At 45.9% G+C, this 23,662-nt stretch overlaps 1 protein-coding gene across 1 annotated transcript in view; it reads right to left on the reverse strand.

Annotated features, from left to right (window-relative positions):
- Positions 1 to 807: 807 nt before the first annotated feature.
- LOC127587589 (uncharacterized) overlaps positions 808 to 23,662 on the reverse strand; it is a 53,703-nt gene continuing 30,848 nt past the window's right edge. The window contains exons 12-18 of the mRNA XM_052045998.1: positions 19,700 to 19,984; positions 15,097 to 15,390; positions 12,226 to 12,330; positions 8,474 to 8,501; positions 5,725 to 5,831; positions 2,214 to 2,254; positions 808 to 1,300 (exon numbers count right to left, since the gene is read on the reverse strand). Of these exons, the coding sequence (XP_051901958.1) occupies positions 1,235 to 1,300; positions 2,214 to 2,254; positions 5,725 to 5,831; positions 8,474 to 8,501; positions 12,226 to 12,330; positions 15,097 to 15,390; positions 19,700 to 19,984 (926 nt within the window). The 3' untranslated portion in view covers positions 808 to 1,234. The remainder of the gene's footprint in view (positions 1,301 to 2,213; positions 2,255 to 5,724; positions 5,832 to 8,473; positions 8,502 to 12,225; positions 12,331 to 15,096; positions 15,391 to 19,699; positions 19,985 to 23,662) is intronic.

The following is a 23,662-nucleotide window of genomic DNA, read 5'->3' on the forward strand; positions in this document are numbered from 1 at the left end:
ATTGAAATCACGATAATATCACTGAAAAGCAAATAATTGCTCTTGATGGAGACTGAGCTTTCATCCTTACCTGCCGTACATAGTTTCTGGTGCAGGTTAAGCTTCATAGAACATAGAACACTGCAGCATTGTATAGTCCCTTCGGCCCACAATGTTGTGCCGACATTTTATCTTGCTCTGATATCTATCCCACACAGCCCCCCATTTTTCTATCATTCATGTGTCTGTCTAAGAGTCTGTTAAATATCTGACCCCAGCACCTCTGCCGGCAGTGCGTTCCACGCACCCACCACTCTCTGTGTAAAAAAAAACTACCCCTGACTTCCCCCTTATGCCCTCCTCCAGTCACTTTAAAATTATGCCCCCTCGTGTTAGCCGTTGCCGCCCTGGGAAAAAGTCTCTGACTGTCCACTCGATCTGTGCCTCTTGTACACCTCTATCAAGTCACCTCTCATCCTCCTCCTCTCCAAAGAGAAAAGCCCCAGCTCGCTCAACCTATCCTCATAAGACATGTTCTCCAATCCAGGCAACATTCTGGTAAATCTCCTCTGCACCCTCTCTAAAGCTTCCACATCCTTTCTATAATGAGGCGACCAGAACTGAACACAATACTCCAAGTGCGGTCTGACCAGAGTTCTACAGAGCTGCAACATTACCTGGCGGCTCTTGAACTCAATAGCCTGACTAAAGAAGGTCAACACTCCATGCGCCTTCTTGACAACCCTGTCGACCTGCGTGGCCACCTTGACGTGGCAGTTGTAAAAGCAACAGAAGTCAACCTATTTTAATAAATCTTTCAGTGCCGGATTTAATTCACAGCAACACTGCGATAATAGGAGACGGGTAGCGATACGCATGTGTTTGGGCTCGACCTGCACAGAAGCAGCGATTCCGATGTCAATCCACAATTGAGTAGGGAATGCAAAGGAACGAAGGTGTCCCGCGGTTTCCCTTGCCTTAATAAGCCTGGAATGATGCTGCAAATCTGCAATGCCAACGTATAAACATCATATTAACGAGGCTGCGACGAAATGAGTCAAATATAACGACAGAGTGCAATATTACTTGTTGACGTCGATATTTTGTGTTTGCATTCCACTCTGAAGCCACTTATTAACTCCGCATGTATTGCAACGAAGGAAAGACCCATCAGTATCAGAGTGTTCGGCGTGGAATATATGTTGAAATTTTGACCAATGATTGCGATGGACGCGCCTGCAGATCGGCCAATATTCTACAGCTTCAGCTCTGCATAGGCCATGGTATACTGGCTGTGGTTTTGGATGTCCTTTCTCGGGTCCTGAAATGAATGACGTAAGCACTCAGAGATGCAATCCGTCACAGCTCAATCTGCTAAACGTTTCAGGTTTGGGCAAAGAAAACGACGCTAAGGGAGGGCGAAGTTGGCGATAGGGGCAGATGTGGTATCAGTATTACCTCGTCAAAGGTTACTTTTTTACCTATACGTTACCCGAAGCCTATTGACGGAATGCTCAGAGTTGCATTTCCCGAGGAAGATGCTCCTTCCCGAACTTGCTGTTCTGATGTGGGAGACGCACTCCTGAGTGAGTGAATAGAGCCTCAGAATAGAGGGACATCCCTTTAGGACAGAGATGAGGAGGAATTTCTATAGCCAGAGGGCGGTGAATCTGTGGAATCCATCGCCACAGAGGGTGGTGGAGGCCAAGTCATTGGGTATATTTAAAGGGGAGATTGATAGTTTCATCATTGGGAAGGACTTCAAAGGTTACGGGGAGCCGGCAGGGGAATGGGGTGGGGGGGGGGGGAGAATAAATCAGCCATGACCGAGTGGCGGAGCAGACGCGAAGGGCCGAATGGCCTAATTCCGCTCCTGTGTCTTATGGCTTCAGGAAAGCGCAGAAGCAATTGGTGCCCAAAATATTGTTGCTTCCCATCATTTCCTATAGGTAGAATAGCGCAATGTCTCAGAGACAAGACCTTGCGTTTTCCAAAGGGCATCGCTCTTTCAACACTTGGAACCACTCCCGGCCTCCGATCCTCACCCACCCCTTTTGACGACTGCATTGAAACGTAACAAAATCGCGCCCATTCACCGACTCATGTTGTTAAACCTGGCCCTGATGTGAAAATGCAGCTCGCTCAAAGTAGGATCAGCAATGTGCCTCACGTTATTCCTCCAAGAGGCATCACCAACACAGAGTGGAAAACGCCTCACGCAATTTTGTACTCACTTTGCGTTTCGTTCGCAATGGTTTCATCCCCAGATTTGCATCTGAATGGCAAATGAAAAGAGTAAAGTGACTTTCAAATAGTCAGAACACGTCCCCACTTTATTACAGATTATCACAATTTAGATTATTCCAGGCAACCTGATTTAATCATCATACAGACAGGGCGAATACCTGCACAGTCAATAACGAAGTTGTTCCTGTCTTTACAGTGAAAGATTTATAAACCGTTGCCTGTTTAGCTTTCGGATGCCAATTCGTTAGAAAATAGAACATAGAACAGTACAGCACAGAACAGATCATTCGGCCCACAATGTTGTGCTGACATAGCTAATCCCTCCTACCTTCAGAATGCCCTATCCCTCCATTTTCCTCTCATTCATGTGCCTCTCTTAAAATCCCCCAATGAATTTGCCTCCTTCACCCTATCAGGCAATGCATTACAGGCATCCACCGCTCTCTCAGTAAAAAACGTACCCCTCACGTCTGTTCTGAACCTACCCTCTCTCACCTTAAATGCATGCCCTCTGGTATTGGATGTCTCAAGAAAGGGAAAAAGATATTGCTTGTCCACCCTGTTTGTGCCCCTCATAATTTTATACACTTTCAACAGATCGCCCCCCAGCCTCCGTCGCTCCAGAGAAAAGAGCCCAAGTTTGTCCGGCCTCTCCTGATAGCACACGCCCTCTAATCCAGGCAGCGTCCTGGTAAACCTCTTCTGCACTCTCTCTAAAGCCTTGATGTCCTTCCGATAGTGAGGTGACCAGAACTGCATGCAATACTCCAAATGTGGCCTAACCAAAGTTCTATAGAGATGAATCATAACTTCTTGACTCCTGTACTCAATACCCCGATTAATAAATGCAAACATTCCATAAGCCTTCTTAACCACCTTGTTTACCTGTGTAACCACTATCAATGAGTCATGGACTTGCACCCCAATGTCTCACTGCTCTTCAACACTGAAAAAGGTCTTGCCCTTAAGAGTGTACTTCCTCTTGACTTTAGTCCTACCAAGATGCAACACCTCACAATTATCCTGGTTAAACACCATCTGCCATTTCTCTGCCCACGTCTGCAGCTGATATATATCACGCTGTATCCGTCGCCAGTCTTCTACACTATTCACAGCTCCACCAATCTTGGTATCGTCTGCAAACTTACTAACCCGTCCATCAAGATACTCGTACAGGTCATGTATGTACATTAGTGGGCGTTAAGCAGTGTGATGTGGAAGGAGCTGCTCGTCAGATGAGATGGTGCACACTTCCACGCTTGACAATCTGAAGGAAATGTGTCTCACTATGTTGCTCATCTAAGGAGGCAATCCCAACGGTCGTGTGCTTTTTTAGAATTAAAGTCTGTTTCATTCACTAAATGTTAAAAAGTAAAGCACAAAACGCGCTGACTGGTACTGGAAAACCGATTCGGTAGTGCTCGGGATAACGGAGTACCCACATTACAGCAGCTGAAGTCGTGAATTCTCATCGAATTGATCTTCCAACCAACGAGTAAGTATTCGACATGTATTTATCTCTGTACTTTCCGGTAACAACTCAAACCGCTGTAACGGTTAGCGTAACGCTATTACAGCGCCAGCGACCGGGGTTCAGTTCTGGCCGCTGCCCGTAAAGAGATGTACGTTCTCTCCCCGTGTGTCTGCGTGGGTTTCCTCCGGGTGCTCCGGTTTCCACCCACATTCCAAAGACGTACGGGTTAGGAAGTTGCGGGCGTGCTCTGTTGGCACCGTAAGGGTGGCGACACTTGCGGGCTGTTCCCAGAACACTCCACGCAGAAGATGCATTGCACCGTGTGGTTCCATGTACAAGTGACTAATAAAGAAATCTTATCTTATCTTATAGTTAGTAAGGATTTATATGTATCCCTTTTCTCCATATTGCATTGCAATGCAGCTTTACATTCACAAATACAACGAGGCTGTGGAAAATCTCCGGGATTCCGTTGCAAAAGCACGTCACTTTGCGCCATCGGTTTCACTGCATTGAATATCCTTCCACACTCAGGCACTAAGTTTGGTTTTTGAGTATTGCTATAACTTGAACCAATTTCCTAATTGAAACGATGCACAGAGTCTTTCCACTGTTGACAGCACGCTCGGATAAGGTCACCAGAACTTCATTCCAGATTCTCGAATGGACAGTAATAACTCCCCTTCCACAGCAGCTTCAACCGGGTGAGCTGTATGTTGGCTGAAGGTTTATAAGGTGCTGCATCCTAATGAAGCTGAGAAGTGCCGTCAACATATTTCGAGGTCAAGCAGGGGAGATACGCCCGAACACCAGCTGACATCACGAAAGCTGATCATTGTTATTTGGGGGAGCTTGCTGAAGTTTTATAGGAGATTTCTTATAGAACATTACAGCACAGCACAAGCCCCTCGGCCCACGATGTTGTGCCGACATTTTACCCTGCTCTAAGATCTATCTAACCCTTCCCTCCCGCATAGTCCTCCATCCCTCTATCATTCGTGTGGCTATCTAAGAATCTCTTAAGTGTCCCCAATGTATCTGGCCCCCACAAACTCTGCTGGAGGTGCGTTCCGCGTACCCACCACTCTCTGTGTTAAAAACGTACGTCTGACATCCCTCCAATCACATTAAAATTATGCCCCCTCGTGTTAGCCATTGTCCCCCGGGAAGAAGTCTCTGACTGTCCACTCGATCTATGCCTGTTATCATCTTGTACGCCTCTATCAAGTCACCTCTCATCCTCCTCCTCTCCAAAGAGAAAATCCCCAGCTCACTCAACCTATCCTCATAAGACCTGCTCTCCAATCCAGGCAGCATCCTGGTAAATCCCTTCTGCACCCTCTCTAAAGCTTCCACATCGTTCCTATAATAACCATAGTTCTGTAGAGCTGCAACATCACCTCGCGGCTCTTGAACTCAATCCCCCGACTAATGAAGGCCAACACACCATACACCTTCTTAACAACCCTATCGAGCTGCGCTGCAACCTTTAGGGATCTATGGATGTGGACCCCAAGGGAGGTAGATATACTGTCATGAATCAGCATTACAGGAACAAGCTTAAGTCATGAACTGCAATTCACGTAGAGAACTTGGGATGGCACTGAAATGGACCTGGAATGTATTATGAACGGACACACCATTGTGATACCCTGGGTTTAAATAATTTCTCCCGCGCACTCAGCTGCAATGTCTTTTAATTCCTTTAGAACCTGCTACACTGTGGATTAATTTAACGAACAGCGAACGACTTCGATATTGCTTCTTGTTCACAGCCCTAAAATGTTTATGAAATAACTTTGAATCAGAGAGTACTACAGCTCAGAAACAGGCCAATTGTCCCATCTAGTCCTTGTCGACCAGATCTCAACTTTCATTGTGATTCACAGCTGCTTCACTGAACACAGTTCAAAGTGCACGGAGGGGTGTGTGTGTGTGGGGGGGGGGGGTAGCTTTTCGCTCATGTGAATGTTCAGCTGCTTACATACGTTTTACTGGAAGAGTAAATTGAAAATAAATCTTACATGTAATTTCGACTTTGCCCTGGTTATCTTGAGGTGCCGACACACCACCAGGAGGTATGGTGGCGTCATCAGGAGTTGACTTTGGGTCACCATGAGGTGTCGCGGACCTTGAGATAATACACGTCGTAAAATTGTTATTTCCTTTCCATTTAGTCCATTTGTAAACATTTTTCATCTTAGTTAAGTCATCCAAAGGTTTCCTCGCGTTTGTAGATGGAGGGTCCCCGTGGTAATTCATAACAGCCTTTCAGGAGACACAAGGGAGATTCTGCAGATGCTGGCAATCTGGAACAACACACACACACAAGACGCTGGAGGAACGCAGCGGGCCAGGCAGCATCTATGGAAGGAAACGTCAACTGTTCATTTCCCCCCACAGATGCTGCCTGACCCGCTGAGTTCCTCCAGTAATTTGTTCGTGTGTGTCTCTCTGCAGTCTTTGGAAAAAGTTCGATTGGCAGATGCAGTTCAACCCAGTTAAGTGTGAAGTGGTTCATTTTGGCAGGTCAAAAATGATGGTAGAGTATCGTATTAATGGTAGGACTCTTGGCGGCATGGAGGATCAGAGCGATCTTGGGGTCCGAGTCCATAGGACGCTCAAAGTCAGCTGCGCAGGTTGACTCTGGTTAAGAATTTAGGAGCCCTGAGGTATTGTTGCAGCTATATGGGACCCTGGTCAGAACCCACTTGGAGTTCTGGTCGCCTCACTACAGGAAGGATGTGGAAGCCATAGAGACGGCGCAGAGGAGATTTACAAGGATGCTGCCTGGATTGGGGAGCATGCCTTTTGAAAGCAGGTTGAGGGAACTCGGCCTTTTCTCCTTGGAGCGACGGAGGATGAGGGGGGACCTGATCGAGGTGTATAAGGTGATGAGAGGCATTGATCGCGTGGATAGTCAGAGGCTTTTCCCCAGGGCTGAAATGGTGGCCACAAGAGGACACAGGTTTAAGGTGCTGGGGAGCAGGTACAGAGGAGATGTCAGTGGTAAGTTTATTACTCAGTGGTGAGTGCGTGGGACGGGCTGCCGGAAACGGTGGTGGAGACGGATACGACAGGGGCTTTTAAGAGACTGTTGGAGAGATACATGGAGCTGAGAAAAATAGAGGGCTGTGGGTAAGCCTAGTAATTTCTAGGGTAGGGACATGTTCGGCACAGCTTTGTGGGCCGAAGGGCCTGAATTGTCTTGTAGTTTTTCTATGTTTCTATGTTTCTAAATCGAACTTTGCACCCAGTGTCGAGAGTTTAGGAACGGCCTAAAGGCTTTTATCCTCCCTAGAGTTGCAAATGAGATTTTGGGCAATGATTTCAGGGATGAGAGAATCTGGTTACCTAAATGGTCTGGGGACTGTCGAGTTTGAGAGGCGTAGTTGGTGGTCGAATGGAGTTTCTTGTATGTTGATACTTGGAGAAAGTAATTCCGCATTATGTGCACGTGTTATAAAATGAGGGGGTAAATCGCCCCGGTGACAGAGAGGCAATCAATGTCGGTAGGTTATTTCTGTGTGATTGCTGTTTCTGTTCGAAAATAATGATATAAGAATAATAGGAAGTCGGGTGTGAAAAGTATTGTTGATGTTACAATGTGCCAAAATAAGCAGCACTTTCCAAATTGAATCATAGTTAGTGATTCAATGTGAAAAAAGAAGTGCAGCTTCCTCGGAGACTGGGCTAACCTTGGGCTAGTGTTGTTGATGGAGCATCACTCCGTGCAATGCCAGCGTGGGGTATTCCTTGAGGTCACATCATGCCGGAATGCTCAATGATCCCGCAAAAGGCTGACAGGGTGAGGTCGTCGGAGCAGGCAGAGTGAGTGAGAATTTGCCTGCGGTTTAATGGACGTGCAACATGGGAGTGGCAATATTGCACTTAGAGACTAAAATGTGTCATTTTCATTAAACCATAAAACAATACGGCACAATACAGGCCCTTCGGTCCAGCATGTTGTGCTGACCTTCAAACCACACCTAAGACTATCTAAGGATGTGGAGGCGTTGGAGAGGGTGCAGAGGAGATTTACCAGGATGCTGCCCGGGTTAGAGAGTGTGGATTATGAGGAGAGACTAAGGGAACTAGGGCTTTACGCACTAGAGAGAAGGAGCATGTGGCGAGACATGATAGAGGTGTACAAAATATTAAGAGGAATAGATAGAGTGGACAGCCAGCGCCTCTTTCCCAATGCACTAATGCTCAATACAAGAGGACACGGCTTTAAGGTAATGGGTGGGAAGTTCAAGGGAGATATCAGAGGAAGGGTTTTTACCCAGAGAGGGGTTGAGGCGTGGAATGCGCTGCCTGGGGTGGTGGTGGAGGCAGGTACATTGGTCAACGTCAAGAGATTGCTAGATAAGCTTATGGAGGAATTTAAAATAGGGGGATATGTGGGAGGAAGGGGTTAGATAGTCTGAGGCGAGGTTTAAAGGTCGGCTGTGGTTAGAACACACTTGGAGCACTGTGTCCAGTTCTGGTCGCCTCATTATAGGAAGGATGTGGAAGCGTTGGAAAGGCTGCAGGGAAGATTTACCAGGATGCTGCCTTGCATAGAGAGTACGCATTATGAGGAGAGACTAAGGGAGCTAGGGCCCTTATCTTTGGAGAGGAGGAGGATGAGAGGAGACATGATATAGGTGTACAAAATATTAAGAGGAATAGAGTGGACAGCCAGCGCCTCTTTCCCAATGCACCAATGCTCAATACTAGAGCGCATAAATGTATTTATTAGTACTTAAAATTCAACGTTTTTGTTCTCACCTACTGTCTGCTTTCTTTCTCGCCTTCCCTGACAATAAAACAGAGGGTAATAACAATTAAATTGAAGGTAAAAAAAATGTTGACAGTGTATTGAATGTAAAAACAAGAGGAAAGTCACAAGAGCCGAAGGTTATTTGAGCCACTGAATCTTACGCCTGCAGGATTATAACTCTCCCGCGAAAATATCTCAGAATTTACAGGAGTGGGATATTTTCATGAGCTCAATACTTCCTTGTAAGCCGAAGGGTCAGTTTGTGTGCTGGATGTTTTGTGACATCCCCCGTCAGTCCGCACCGACTAGCAAGCGGCAATTCACACCAATCCTCTGCTCAGCCCAAATTATGCTCTCTACAGTTCCATCAACTCCCTCATATTCTACCTCTCAGCTAAGCATTGGGCGCAATTTACAGCAGCCAGTTTACCTGTCCGACCGCACGCCGTGGAGCAGTGGGAGGACACCGGGGCACCCGAGAGAAACCCAGCTGGTCACAGGGACAATGTGTGAACCCCACACAGGTTGCAAAGGAGTTCAGATTTCAGTCCTGATCACAGGAGCTGTCAGGTTACAACCACACTAACCGTGTCACCGTCTGGATCCTTGATCGAATACTACATACATTGGAAGGACTTTAATCACTCTGACCCGGGCAGTATCACACCAAGGCAAAAGGTCTTGAATAAGATTTTTCTGTACGTTTCTCAATGCTTGAATGAACGTATATCCTATAGAACTATGGCGTCTACAGAAGACAATGACGGTGGCACCGAATCATGTTGCCAGAATGTAAAACGGAATTCAACCTGCTGTTTATTCGTGCACCTAGTGGATGCGAACGGGTCCCTACTTTCAATAGTTATCACCACGTCATTTCAGGACAAGACCGAGAGTGAGAGCCACAGAATGGAGTCATCGCGTCAGATGTTCGCGTCAGTGGTTCGACAATACTGGACGGCACTGCCTTGTTTTGGAAGGGATCCCACTTGGAACGGACAGGTTAACAAGGCAGGGAGGAGTGGTCAGGATCAGTAAATTCTTCTCCTGGTGCTAAATAATTTGAGCGCCGGGCGTATCAGGGGTGAACAGCTGATAATTGCGATGGATTCGACCAGATTATGTGAACAGTAACAGCTATGTTTTGGTTATGGGGGTGTCGTGACAGCCTGAAGATTAACTCGGGTGCATTGCAATGCGTATTACACAGTACCTACAGATCACGGAGTACACCTGATTCTTGACGTATCACCCCGCCCCCAAAATAAATCAGGCAATCTTGCTCACGTCATTTAAGGAAGCACAACTTTCTTCATAGCAAGTGGAAAAATAAATCGTGTGTTTTGATTATCCTGGGGCTGATGGCGTACTTGACATTGTATAAGAAATTATGCTTCCAGCCAACAGTAAACAGGGCTTGGAGCCAGCAGTCTGCAGAAACTGCTGAAACCAGATTTCTTGAAGTAAATAGAATGAAGGCACAACCCTGAGAGCGCTGATAAGGGGATCTGGTTAGTTCTGTTTTGTTCTGAACGTTGTAACACGTTGTCTTAACGTATTAAAATAAGCTCGCAGCCTTCTGTATGTTACAGTCTGGGTGACGGTGGAGATCGATGCCCACTCTCCATGGTACCATGCACAAATAAAGCCTTAGAACAACACTAGGAGTTGTTGCCTCTTACTGTAGTACAAATTAGAATTTCCACGACACAGCAACTGCAGCTTTGAATCAATTCCAAGCTGGTGAAGCGTGTGTTGATGTTATTTTTCATCGATGGTTACGGTGTTACATGTTCTAATTCATTATGGGTTTCACTTTTTGATCGTTTTACAATTTCTGCCGCGTCCATCTCGATACAAGCACTGCTCTCCTGTTCCACAGTGGACAGGGAGGTTCTGTTCTGCCCCATTCTTCCTCGCCATTTTACTTCACTTTCACCAGATTCTCTTTCATCACTTGTTTGACCTTGCACCTTGTCTACCTGCACTGCACTTCCCTGTAGCTGTGACACTTTATTCCGTATTCTGTTACTGTTTTTACCCTGTACTACCTCAATGCACTCTGTACTACCCCAATGCATTCTGTACTACATCAATGCACCGTGTACTACCTCAATGCACCCTGTACCACCTCAATGCACAGTGTACTACCTCAGTGTATTCTGTGCTACCTCAATGCACTCTGTACTAACTCAGTGCACTCTGGACTACCTGAATGCATTGTGTAATGAATTGATCTGTACCAACGGTGCGCAAGACAAGTTTTTCACTAGACCTCGGCACAAGTGACAATAATAAACTAATACCGATACAGATTTGGGTTGTTTTCTCTGGAGAGGTGGAGGCTTAGGGGAGATCTCTTAAAAGTTTAGAAGATTATCAGAGGCGTGGATATATGAGGAGATGGACTCTTACCTCACAATCTACCTCGTTATTACCTTTGAACTTATTGTCTACATGCACTGCACTTCCCTGTAGCTGTGACACTTTACTCTGTATTCTGTTATTGTTTTTACCCTGTACTATCTCAATGCACTCTGTACCACCTCAATGCACACTGTACCACCTCAATGCACCCTGTAATACCTCAGTGCACCCTGTACTACCTCAATGCACTGTGTACTAACTCAAAGCACCCTGTACTACCCCAATACACCGTGTACTACCTCTATGCACCCTGTACTACCTCAATGCACTCTGTACTACCTCAATGCAGCCTGTACTACCTCGATGCACCTTGTACTACCTCAATGCACCGTGTACTACCTCAATGCACTCTTTACTACCTTAATGTACTCTGTACTACCTCAATGCACCCTGTACTACCTCAGTGCACCGTGTACTACCTCAATGCACCCTGTACTACCTCAACATACTACCTCAATGCACTGTGTACTAACTAAATGTATCTGCACTCTGTAATGAATTGATCTGTACGAATGGTGTGCAAGACAATTTTTCACTGTACCTCGGTACAAGTGACAATAATAAACCAATTCAAAAACCAATCCCAGTACGATCTCACCCTTCCTGTGGAGTGTCGATCACACGCCCATACAGTTCTCCAAAGGTTTCACAAGACCCCCCTCGCACAACGGTCTCTCACACCCTCAGCACAGACAGTTCAGGGCAACGGCTTGGGAGGATAATCACATTAATGGAGAGTTGTATATTGTCACAGGATATGTTAAATGATTCCAAGTTTATCGTGTTATTCGATCAGCGATCACAGAAACCAGCCTTCGCTCCGTAGACTCTGTCTCTTCTTCTCGCTGCCTCGGTGAATCAGCCGGCATAATCAAAGACCCCACCCACCCCGGGTCATTCTCTCTTCTCCCCTCTCCCATCGGGCAGTAGATACAGGAACCTGAGGGCACGCACCACCAAGCTCCAGGACAACTTCTATCCCACGGTGATGAGTCTATTGAACGCTTCTCTTATACGATGAGATGGACTCTTGAGTTCACAATCTTCCTTGTTGTGACCTTGCACCTTATTGTCTACTTGCAATGCACTTCCCTGTAGCTGTGGCACTTTACTCTGTACTCCGTTATTGCTTCTACCTGTACTACCTCAATGCACTCTGTACTAAATCAATGTATCTGCACTGTGTAATGAATTGATACAAGAGACAATAATAAACCACTACCAATACCACGCAGTCAATGACTCTCCGATTGTCTGGGGTGCGTTGGCAATTTTGATATTTGGTGAAAGGCAAGCAGAGTGAATGAACCGGTTGAAATGCAGTTGGACTTACCCCAAGCCAACCGACCTTGAGTGCAACAGTATACGCGCAACACAGCAAGTATGAGAAACAGGAACACAGCGGAAACAATCCCAAACTCGAGGGCGTAGGACTTAGCTACCGGAGAAAAAAAGAACCAGTTAGAACCCAGGTATGAACAACCAATCTCACTGACTCACAGAGTCCCACAATCTTTACGATGCCCGACGGTTTGTCCTCTCGGCGCTCGCCTAACGTAAAATTAATCCACCCACTCTCCTCAGACCCCGTTGAACTCAGCCCTTGAGACTCTTCACGATTCCACCATTGGATCATACTTCACCACAAGACAAGACAAGATAAGATTTCTTTATTAATCACATGTACATCGAAACACACCGTGAAATGCATCTTTTTTGCGTAGAGTGTTCTGGGGGCAGCCCTCAAGTGTCGCCACGCTTCCGGCGCCAACATAGCATGCCCACAACTTCCAAACCCGTCTATCTTGGAATGTGGGAGTAAACCGGAGCACCCGGAGGAAACCCACGCAGTCACACACGGAGAACGTACAAACTCCTTACAGACAGCGGCCGGAATTGAACCCGGGTCTCTGGTGCTGTAATAGCGTTACGCTAACCACTGCACTACCGTGTCTGCCTTCAGGAATAGTAAACGGAAAAAAACTAATTGGTGGGAATTGTCTATAGGCCACCAAATAATATTACAGCGACACAGGCAATAAACCACGAAATAGATGTCGCAGAGGATGCGGAGAGTCTACAGAGAGATATTGATAGGTTAAGTCAGTGGCCTTTCCCCCAAACCTCACCCCATTTCTTACCCTCACCACTCACATTCCAAAAGAAGGTTCCTCTGAAAAGTTTCTTCCTAAGTTTCTCTTAGGTAGACACTTGAATGATAGAGAAATGGGGGGGGGGGGCGCTAGATGGGAGGGAAGGGTTGGATTGATCATAGAGCAGGATAAAATGACGGCACAACATTGGGCGGGGAGGAGTGGGCAGGATAAGTAAATTCTGATTCTGGTGCTAAATAATTTGAGGGTCAGCTGATGATTGCGGTGGACTAGATCAGATCTTGTGATGAGCAACGGTTATGTTTTGGTCTTGGGGACGTTATCACAGAGGGATACGTGTGACAAGTGCTGGATGTTGACAGTGAATACTTAAATCGGGTGCATTGCAATGTATATTGGACAGTACCGACAGACCATGGCGTACACTTGATTCTTAATGCATCGCCCCGCCCCCTGGACTGTGCACGTACAGGGCCTGTACCGTGCTGTAATGTTCCATGTTCTCTGTTCTAAGACGGCTTCAGAAAAGGGAGAACTGATCAAAGGGAGAACTCATTCATAACCACACGGGTAGCGGATGCATGGACAGGCCACCAACTGCGGCTTCTCTCCTGTGCCACAAAACGCCCCGTCTTCCCAGCAGGGAGCACATTGGTGAGACGGATTGGTGACCTTCAAGCAGGGGATTCACCGTTACTTCCTCAAGGCAAGTAAGGCATGAACGATAAACGTCGTAATTTTGTCTCTCACGGTCAGCCTTGTAACTGTAGTCCGTGTGAAACCTTCTGCCTTCAGAGCAAACACCGCTTGTGTCTCAGCACAGGCCGACAGCCTTGGCCAAGGTATGCACAGGACTTGCAGATTTTTCCCGTTCAATTCGAGATCGGAAACCTCACCCCCCATTGAGGAGGGCTGGGTCACTGAGAGCGACTTCAGGCTTTCCACCATAACGGGAGAAGGGTGTGCAAGACAAGCTTCTCACTGCTACTCAACAAGGTCAGGCCTGACCTACCTCACTGCCATATCCCTGCATCGTCCCCAGATCCTCTGCGTGGGTTTCCTCCGGGCGCTCCGGTTTCATAGAAAATAGAACATAGAACACCGCAGCACAGTACAGGCCCTTCGGCCCACAATGTTGTGCCAGCATATTATCCTGCTCTAAGATCCATCTAACCCCTCCCACATAGCCCATTTCTCTATCATTCATGTGTCTATCTAAGAGTCTCTTAAATGTCCCCAATGTATATGCCCCCACCACCTGCTCTAAGATCTATCTAACCCTTCCCTCCCACATAGCCCTCCATTTCTCTATCATTCATGTGTCTTAAGAGTCTCTTGAATGTCCCTAATGTATATGCCCCACAAGCTCTGCCGGCAGTGCGTTCCACGCACCCACCACTCTCTGTGTAAAAAACTTACCTCTTTGACATCCCTCATACCTTCCTCCAATCACCTCAAAATTATGTCCCCTCGTGTTAGCCATTTCCTCCCACATTCCAAAGACGTACGGGTTAGGACGTTGCGGGCGTGCTATGTTGGCGTCGGAAGCGTGGCGGCACTTGCGGGCTGCCGCCCGGCACATTCTCAGTAATGCAAAAAGACACATTTCACTGCGTGTTTCGATGTACATGTGACTAATAAATAAATATATGATATCTGATATCTAAGAACACATTTCTCAAAAGAAGAGACATAAGTTAGTGGAGGAATGGAATAAAAAACGTTTACATTTAACAACGTAAATGAATTGCATAAGTTGATCCACTAAATTCACTTGATGTACAACGGAAAGTAGACGGAAATCTTTCCATGTTACTCTAACGGGCTCTTTCCATTCAATATGACTATGATCTGTGGGCAGGAAAGGACTGAGGAAGGGACACGGAACAGTGAGCAATGTAGCCGGACAGAACTTCTGCCGGGACAATGAGTCAGGATTGCAATCATATCTCTTGACTGTTCCGCACTGCACTTGACATTAGTTTCAGCTTACCAACTCTGAGTCAACTGTCAGACCCTGCTTGCAACCAATAATTTCTGCGTGAAGCACCTTTTCCCTGGAAGATTTTCTTTTGCTTAATTCCACTTACCAATTATGGTTAAAAGTACATGGTCACTCATGGTCGAGGTTAGTCTCACGTCTTCCACATCCACTTCATAAAGGCAGGTGTAGTATCCCCCCATGTTTAAGTCCACATTACCGATGGGGAAGGTGACAGAATTGTCCCGTGTCGATGTCAGGACGTCTGAGTAATTCGCCGACCCCTGTCTGTACAAGTAGAATGTGATGCCGACGTGGTCTCCGACATCGGTGCATGTAATGTTGACCCCCGCACCTTGGACAGCAACACTGGGCTCCACAGTTATGTTTGGTTTGGGCATATCTATGACGAAAGGAACAAATTATGGGAGACGGCACGAATCACCACAGCAACTGACCCTTTGGCTCACAATGTCTGCGCCGAACTGGATGCCGAATTAAAATATTTTTCTTCTGCCTGTTCATGACTCACATCCCTCCATTCTCAGCATATTGGTATTGGTTTATTGTTGTCAATTGTACCCAGGTACAGTGAAAAACTTGTCTTGCATACCGATCGTAGTGGTCAATTCATTACACAGTGCAGTGACATTGAGTTGGGGACAGAGTGCATTGAGGTAGTACAGATTGCATAGAGGTAGTACAGGGTGCATTGGTGTAGTCCATGGTGCATTGCAGTAGTACAGGGTGCATTGCGGTAGTACAGGGTGTATTGAGGTAGTACAGATAAAAACAATAACAGTACAGAGTAACGTGCCACAGCTACAGAGAAAGTGCAGTGCAATACGGTGCAAGGTCACACCAAGGTAGAGCGTGAGGTCAGAGTCCATCTCGTCGGAGAAGGGAACCGTTCAATAGACATCACAGTGGGGTAGAAGTTGTCCTTGAGACTGGTGGTCGGTGCCCTCAGGCTCCTGTACCTTCTACCCGCTGGAAGAGGAGAGAAGAGAGAATGACCCGGGTGGGTGGGGTCTTTGATTATGCCGGCTGCTTCACCAAGGCAGCGAGAGGTTAAGACAGAGTCCGAGGAGGGAAGGCTGGTTTCCGTGATGCGCTGGGCTGTGACCACAAATCTCTACAGTTTCTTGCGGGTGCTGGGCAGAGCAGTTGCCGTACCAAGCCTTGATGCATCCAGATAGAATGTTTTCTACAGTGCATCGATTAAAGTTGGTGAGTGTCAAATGGGACTTATCGAATCTCTTTAGCTTTCTGAGGAAGGAGAGGCGCTGGTGAGCTTTCTTGTCTGTGGCATCTACGTGATTTGACCGGGACAGGCTGTTGGTGATGTTCACTTCAGGGAACTTGAAGCTCTCAACCCTCTCGACCTCAGCACCATTGATGTAGACAGGTTCATGAACACCGCTCCCTTTCCTGAAGTTAATGACCAGCTGTTTTGTTTTGCTGACATTGAGGGAGAGGTTGTTGTCATGACACCATGTCACTAAGCTCTCGATCTCCCTCCTGTACTCCGACTCATTGCTGTTTGAGATACGGCCAACAACGGTGGTATCATCTGCAATCTTGTTAAATGAAGTTAGAGCAGAATCTGGCCACACAGTCATGAGTGTATAAGGAGTAGAGTAGAGGGCTGAGGACGCAGCCTTGTGGGGCACCAGTGTTGAGGATAATCGTACCGGAGGTATTGCTGCCTATCCTCACTGATTTAGGTCTGTTGGTTAGTAAGTCAAGGATCCAGTCACAGAGGGAGGTGTTGAGTCCTTGGTCTCGTGTGTCTAACAACCTCTTGTGTACCGCTCTCAGATCTGTTTCTGCCACTACCACCCAGCAGCACATTGCAGACACCCATGACTCTCTGTGTAAAATAAACTTGGCTCGCAAATCTCCTTTACACGTTCCCCTTCTCACCTTGATGCGAAATGAAACAAATCCTATCTGCCTGCACATGATCCATATTCCTCCATGGCTTTCGTGTTGATGTGTCTGTCCCAAAAGCCTCTTAAACACAACTATCGTGATTGTTTCGACCGGTACTCCTGGCAGCGCGTTCCAGGCACCTACAATTCTCCGTGAAACAAAACGAGTCCCTCATATCCCCTTTGAAATGTCCCCCCTCTCCTTAAAGCAATCTCCTCTAGTACTTGATATTTCTATCGTTGGGGAATGATCCTGATTGTCTACTCTAGTTTGTCCAGTGTCTCCTTACAGCTTATATTAAGGTGGGCAAGTCCCCGGGGCAAATCGCCCTCTTACGATAAGGTGGACCCTTGCCCTAACAATCCACCTCGTCACATCCTTGCACTTTATTGTCTGCCTACACTGCATTTTCCCCTCGTACTACCTCAATGTGCTGTTGTGAAGAAGTGATCTGTACTCCAGATACTTTTACCCTTAGAGACATGGAAGAAAATTCTTCAATTAGTTAGTACATCTTCAATGTGTGCCAGACACTCTTTGATACAGTTTAAGGTAGTTCACAGGACCCATATGTCTAAGGACAAGCTAGCCCGTTTTTATCACCATATAAATCCTATATGTGACAGATGTAAGTCGAAGGTGGCTTCCCTGACACATATGTTTTGGTCCTGCCCTCTTTTGGATAAATATTGGAAAGACATTTTTAACATTATTTCAACTGTATTAAATATTGATTTACAACCTCACCCAGTCACTGCAATTTTTGGGCTACAAATGATGGAATCTGGCCACTTACCTGCTGCTGCTTGTCGTATGATCGCCTTTGTTACATTAGTGGCCAAGAGATCCATTTTGTTTAAATAGAAGGATCCAATAACCTCCCACTACTTTTCAATGGTTTTCTCAAACTATATCAAGTTTAAACGTAGAAAAAATTAAGAGTGGCACTTGTTGATTCTTCGCTTAAATTTGAGGAAGTTTGGAGTCCATTCATTCAATATTTTCATATGGTATAGATCCCTTTTCAATAATCCTTGAACTTATAGGAGCGGAGTTGACGACATAATATTGCTCTTTGTTCATCGAGAAATATCAGTCCAGTTTTTGTTTCTTTTGAAATTTTTTACGTTTGTTTCGTTTCATTACTTATGATTTTTTTCGATTTGTTTTTTTTAACACACTAAATCTTTTTCTTTCTCTTTTTTTTGTAATATATTCGCTTACTAAGAGACCGTGGGGCCTTGAATATATTTTTTATTCTTTATGATTATATACGTCATGATTGTCCTCCCGATCTCTTTGTATCACATGTATAATCCGATGTTAGATGTATTAATCTGTATTAATTTGAAAATTAATAAAAAAAAATTGAAAAAAGGATGGCGTACTACACAAGTTTTTCACTGTACCTCAGTACATGTGACAATAATAAACCAACTTACCCCTGTGCAAGGAGGTCAGCCAGGAGCAGAAAGAACAAGGAACATTACAGCACTGGGCAGGACATTTAGCGCAAGGTCTTGTTTCGATCTTGAAGCCAATTTATACTAAATGTACTCCTCCTGAATATCATCCACATCCTTCCACTCCCTGCATATCCATGTGTCCATCTGAAAGGCTCTTAAACTCCAAACTGCCTGCTTCCATTACTACCCCTGGTAACCCATTCCAGGCCCCTACAACCCTCTGTATAATAACCGTGTCCTTCGTCTAGCCTCTAAACCTAGGCTCTAAACCTCCCCCTCCAACCTCAGAAGCATGTCCTCTGGTTTATTGACATTTCTACTCTGGAGGTAAAGACTGTCTGTCTCCCCTATCTATGCCTCTCATAATTAAACAAATACCTCTCTCAGGTCTCCCCTCAGCCTCTGACGCTCCAGGGAGAACAACCCAAGTTTGTCCAACCTCTCCTTATAGCTCATGCCCTCTAATCTAGGCAGCACCATTGTGAATCTCTTCTGCAAAGTCGACTCATCTGGGGCGACCAGAACGGCACAAAATACTCTCAATGCGGCCTGACCAAAGTTTTATTCAGCTGCAACATGCCTTCCTGACTCTTAATGTCCAGCCAATGAAGGCAAACATGCCATGCGCCTTCTTTACCACCCCATCTACTTGCGTGGCCACTATCAGCGAGCGGTGAACGTGGACCCCAAGATCCGCCTGTGCATCAATACTGTAAGCAAGCGGTTCAACGTGCAGTACGGATGCACTTTTGGGATTAAAAGTTTAATATCGCCACATTGGAGTAAAACGTACAAGCAAGCATCTATGTTGAGCATTAAAGCGGGAAGAAATAGACAACGCGAGGACAGAGAAGCGGCGGGGAAACCGGAAATGCAGACGAAAGTTATCTCGGACCACTGTGTAAGATATATTTGGAAGTCTGGTGAAAGGGGAACACGAACCCCTGTCGACATTGATCATGAATTCATTCCTTAAGTACTCCGTGGCTCTAATGACAAAGTTCAGCACTGCACATGAGGTCCCGAATAACTCGACAACCGACTACACCACTCCGGACACAGCCGGACAATAATAAACCAATACCAATACCAATACCATGTCACTCTTGTACCACATTTAACGCCGAGATCACTGTATGCATTTCACTCTGCCATGCGCATGATGAATCAATGAATCTTTGTCTTCGTGTTCCAATTCTGCATCAACTCTGTCAAATCTGGGGAGATTTAACTCTACCCCATACAAACGTCTGTGTAATTGTCACTTTCAGTAATGAGATAGAGGTGCACTCACTGGACAACCTCACTCACCTGCTACAGTGACCGTTACGTCGTTGCTGGGACTGGATTCCAACCGCCTCCCGTTAACGGATGTAGTATAACGGCACTGGTATCGCCCTCTCTCTTTGTCCGTAGCCGAGAATTTTGCAACGTTGTTTTGCACTAACAGCTCAGGGTTGTGTCCATTCACTTTGTGTATGTGGAACGTCTTGTTTCGAAGTTCTCCAGTCACCGTGCAGGTAATGGTGACCACCTCTCCTTTCAAATACACCCCTTTCGCTTGGTCGAGAGATATCACTGGTCTTCGTAGAGGTTCTGGGGGTAAGGTAAGCGTAAAACCAGTGTTACGTTGTCCAGGTAAATAAGGGGAGTATCTTTCTCTAACTTCAGTGATAAGGCCAATATTCACGCTGGAATGCAGGCATGTTAATGGAATTCCTTCAGTTTATAATTGGAGCTTTTTTTTGTATTTTGTTTTTTTTTATTCGTCTGATCGTGTTCTTCCTGGAATATTTATGGGTAGTGTGTGTTGTTAATTCATGTTTCTATTGTGAACATTGAGTATCTGATGCTTTGTGCCTGTCATGTTACTGCAAGTAAGTTTTCCTTGTACACATGCACTTGTACAAGGTTAATGGCAGGACGTTTAGCAGTGTGGAGGAACAGAGGAATCTTGGGGTCCACGTCCATGGATCCCTCAATGTTGCCACTCAGGCCGATAGGGTTGTTAAGAAGGTGCATGGCGTTCAATAGTCGGGGTACTGATTTGAAGAGCCGCGAGGTGATGTTGCAGCACTGTAGAACTCTGGTCAGACCACACTTGGAGTATTGTGTTCAGTTCTGGTCGCCTCATTATAGGATGTGGAAGCTTTAGAGAGGGTGCAGAGGAGATTTACCAGCATGCTTCCTGGATTGTGGGGCATGTCTTATGAGGATAGGTTGAGTGAGCAAGAGTTTTTCTCTTGAGGAGAAGGAGAATGAGAGGAGACCTGAAAGAGGTTCACAAGGGGCATAGATCGAGTTGACAGTCAGGGACCTGTTTTTCCCAGGGCGACAATGGCAAACACGAGGGGACAATTTTAAGGTGATTTGAGGAAGGTATAAGAGGGATGTCAGGGGTAAGTTTTTTTTTACACAGGGAGTGGTGGGTACGTGGAACACACTGCCGGCAGAGGTGGTGGGGGCAGATATATTAGGGACAGTTAAGAGACTCTTAGGTAGCCACGTTAATGGTATAAAATCACATGGAGGTTAATGAGATCATATGAGGTATGAACATAAATTAGGGCATGTTGAATTCAAGAATGAGGCGGTGTTGTGTCCATTGGAAAACATTGAGGTGGATATGTGTGGAAGGGAATGGTTAGATAGATATCAGAGCGGGATAAAATGTCGGCATAGCATCGTGGGCTGAAGGGCCTGAATTGTGCTGTAATGTTCTATATTCTATGTTTAAGTATATTACGTTTAGGCTGAATACCCGTGCCCAGAAATTGACACAATTCTCCCTTTGTGGCCAACTACCTCTTCGCACTTGCATGTGTGTTAGGTTTTTCTACGCTCATGTCCCGTCTCGGTTCAGGTAATGGTGACGTTCTCTCATATTACAGGCACCTCTGTCCTTTAGTCAAGGAATATCACGGGGTAGATTTAGTGGATATGGATTATCTTGAGCTGGAGTAATGGCCGAAGGAACAACAACAGAATCGGGGATGACTACTAGCATGGTTGAGTGATGGAGTTTAATTCCGATAAATGCGAGGCGTTGCATTTGAAAAAGATAAACCAGGGTAGAACTTGTACAGTAAATGATAGGGCCCTGGAAAGTGTTGCAGAACAAATACACAAAGGGGTGCAAGTTCTCTGAAATTGTCGACACTTGGAGGAACAGAAGGATCCTGGGGTCCACGTCCACTGATCCCTCCAGGTTGCAGCGCAGGTCGATAGGTTTGTTGAGAAGGCGTGTGGAGTGTTGGCCTTCATTAGTCGGGGTATTGAGTTCAAGAGCCGCGAGGTGATATTGCAGCTCTACAGAACTCTGGTTAGACCACACTGGGAGTATTGTGTTCAGTTCTGGTCGCCTCATTGTAGGAAGGATGTGGAAGCTTTAGAGAGGGATGAAGAGGAGGTTTACCAGGATGCTGCCTGGATTGGAGAACATGTCTTATGAGGATAGCTTGACCGAGCTGGGGCTTTTCTCATGGAGAGAAGGAGGATTTGACGTGACTTGATAGAGGTGTACAAGATGATAAGAGGCATAGATCGAGTGGGCAGGCAGACACTTCCTCCAAGGCGTCAAATGCTAACACGAGGGGGCATAATTTTAAGGTGATTGGAGGAAGGTATAAGGGGGATGTCAGAGGTAAATTTTATTACACAGAGAGTGGTGGGTGCGTGGAACGCACTGCCGGCAGAGGTTGTGGGGGCAGATACATTAGGGACATTTAAGAGACTCTTAGATAGACACATGAATGATAGAGAAATGGGAGGCTATGTGGGAGGGAAGGGTTAGGTTGATCTTAGAGCAGGATAAAATGTAGGCACAACATTGTGGGCCGAAGGGCCTGTACTGTGCTGTCGTGTTCTATGTTGTATGTCCTATGAATATACGGGTGGTAAAGAAGTGTTTGGCACACTTGCCTTCATCGCTCGGGTTATTGGGTACAGGAGTTACGACGTCATGTTACAGTTGTATAAGACGTCGGCGAGGCCACATTTGGAGTGCTGTTTACAGTTCCGGTCGCACTGCAGTTCGATAGCGTAACGCTATTACAGCGCCAGCGACCCGGGTTCAATTCCGGCCGCTGCCTGTGAGGAGATTGTACGTTCTCCCCGCGACTGTGTGGGTTTCCTCCGGGTGCTCCGGTTTCCTCCCACATTCCAAAGAGTTACGCGTTAAGAAGTTGCGGACATGGTACGTTGGCGCCGGAAGCGTGTCGACACATGCGGGCTGCCCCCCAGAACTCTCTACGCAAAAGATGCATCACACCGTGTGTTTCGATGTACATGTGACTAATAAAGATATCTGATCTAATCTAATCTCTTGTAATCTAATCTAATCTAATCTCTTCCAATCTAATCTAATCTCTTCTAATCTAATCTAATCTAATCTAATCTAATCTAATCTCTTCTAATATAATCTAATCTACTCTAATCTAACCCAATCTAATCTAATCTCTTCTAATCTAATCTAATCTAATCTAATCTAATCTAATCTAATCTAATCTAATCTAATCTAATCTAATCTAATCTAATCTAATCTAATCTAATCTAATAAAATCTCTTCTAATCTATTCAAATCTAATCTAATTTAATCTAATCTAATCTAATCTAATCTAATCTAATCACAGAGTAATTGAGCAGGCAAACAAAAGCCTTTACATTGTATCTGGGTACATGTGACAATAATACGGTTTTTACTCAGAGAGTGGTGGGTGCCTGGAATGGGCTGCCATGGGTGGCGTGGGTGTCAAACACAACAGAGGCGTTTACCCAGCTCTCAGATAGGCACACGAATATGCAGAGAACGGACTGATATGGACTACGTGCAGAAGAGATTAGCTGTTATTCGCTCAATTACCTCGGCATAACATCGTGGGCCGTCGTTCCTGGGCTATACTGTACTGCGTGCTATTTTCTAATAAACCCCAAGACCAATGGAGTAATACAACACGGAAACAGGCGCTCAGGCCCAAAACGTCCATGCCAAACAACATACTAGTCGCATTTACCCACGATTGCCCCATATCTCTCTTAACCCTTCCTACCCGTGTACCTGTCCAAGTGTATTTTAAATGCCCTATCCTCTGCGTGAAGCAGTTGCCCCTCGAGGTCGTTTAAATCTTTCCCCTCTCAACTTAAACCCATGCCTTTAATCTCCTTCCCGGGGGATTTAGGTACTGTTGGATTATTGAGGGTGCGATTGTCTATCAAGTCTGCCATATGTTGAATATCAACCGTTCTCTCTTCCACAAGTAAATTTGGGTTATTCCG

The sequence above is a fragment of the Pristis pectinata genome, chromosome 41, assembly GCF_009764475.1.
Source record: "Pristis pectinata isolate sPriPec2 chromosome 41, sPriPec2.1.pri, whole genome shotgun sequence".
Classification (NCBI taxonomy): Eukaryota; Metazoa; Chordata; class Chondrichthyes; order Rhinopristiformes; family Pristidae; genus Pristis; species Pristis pectinata.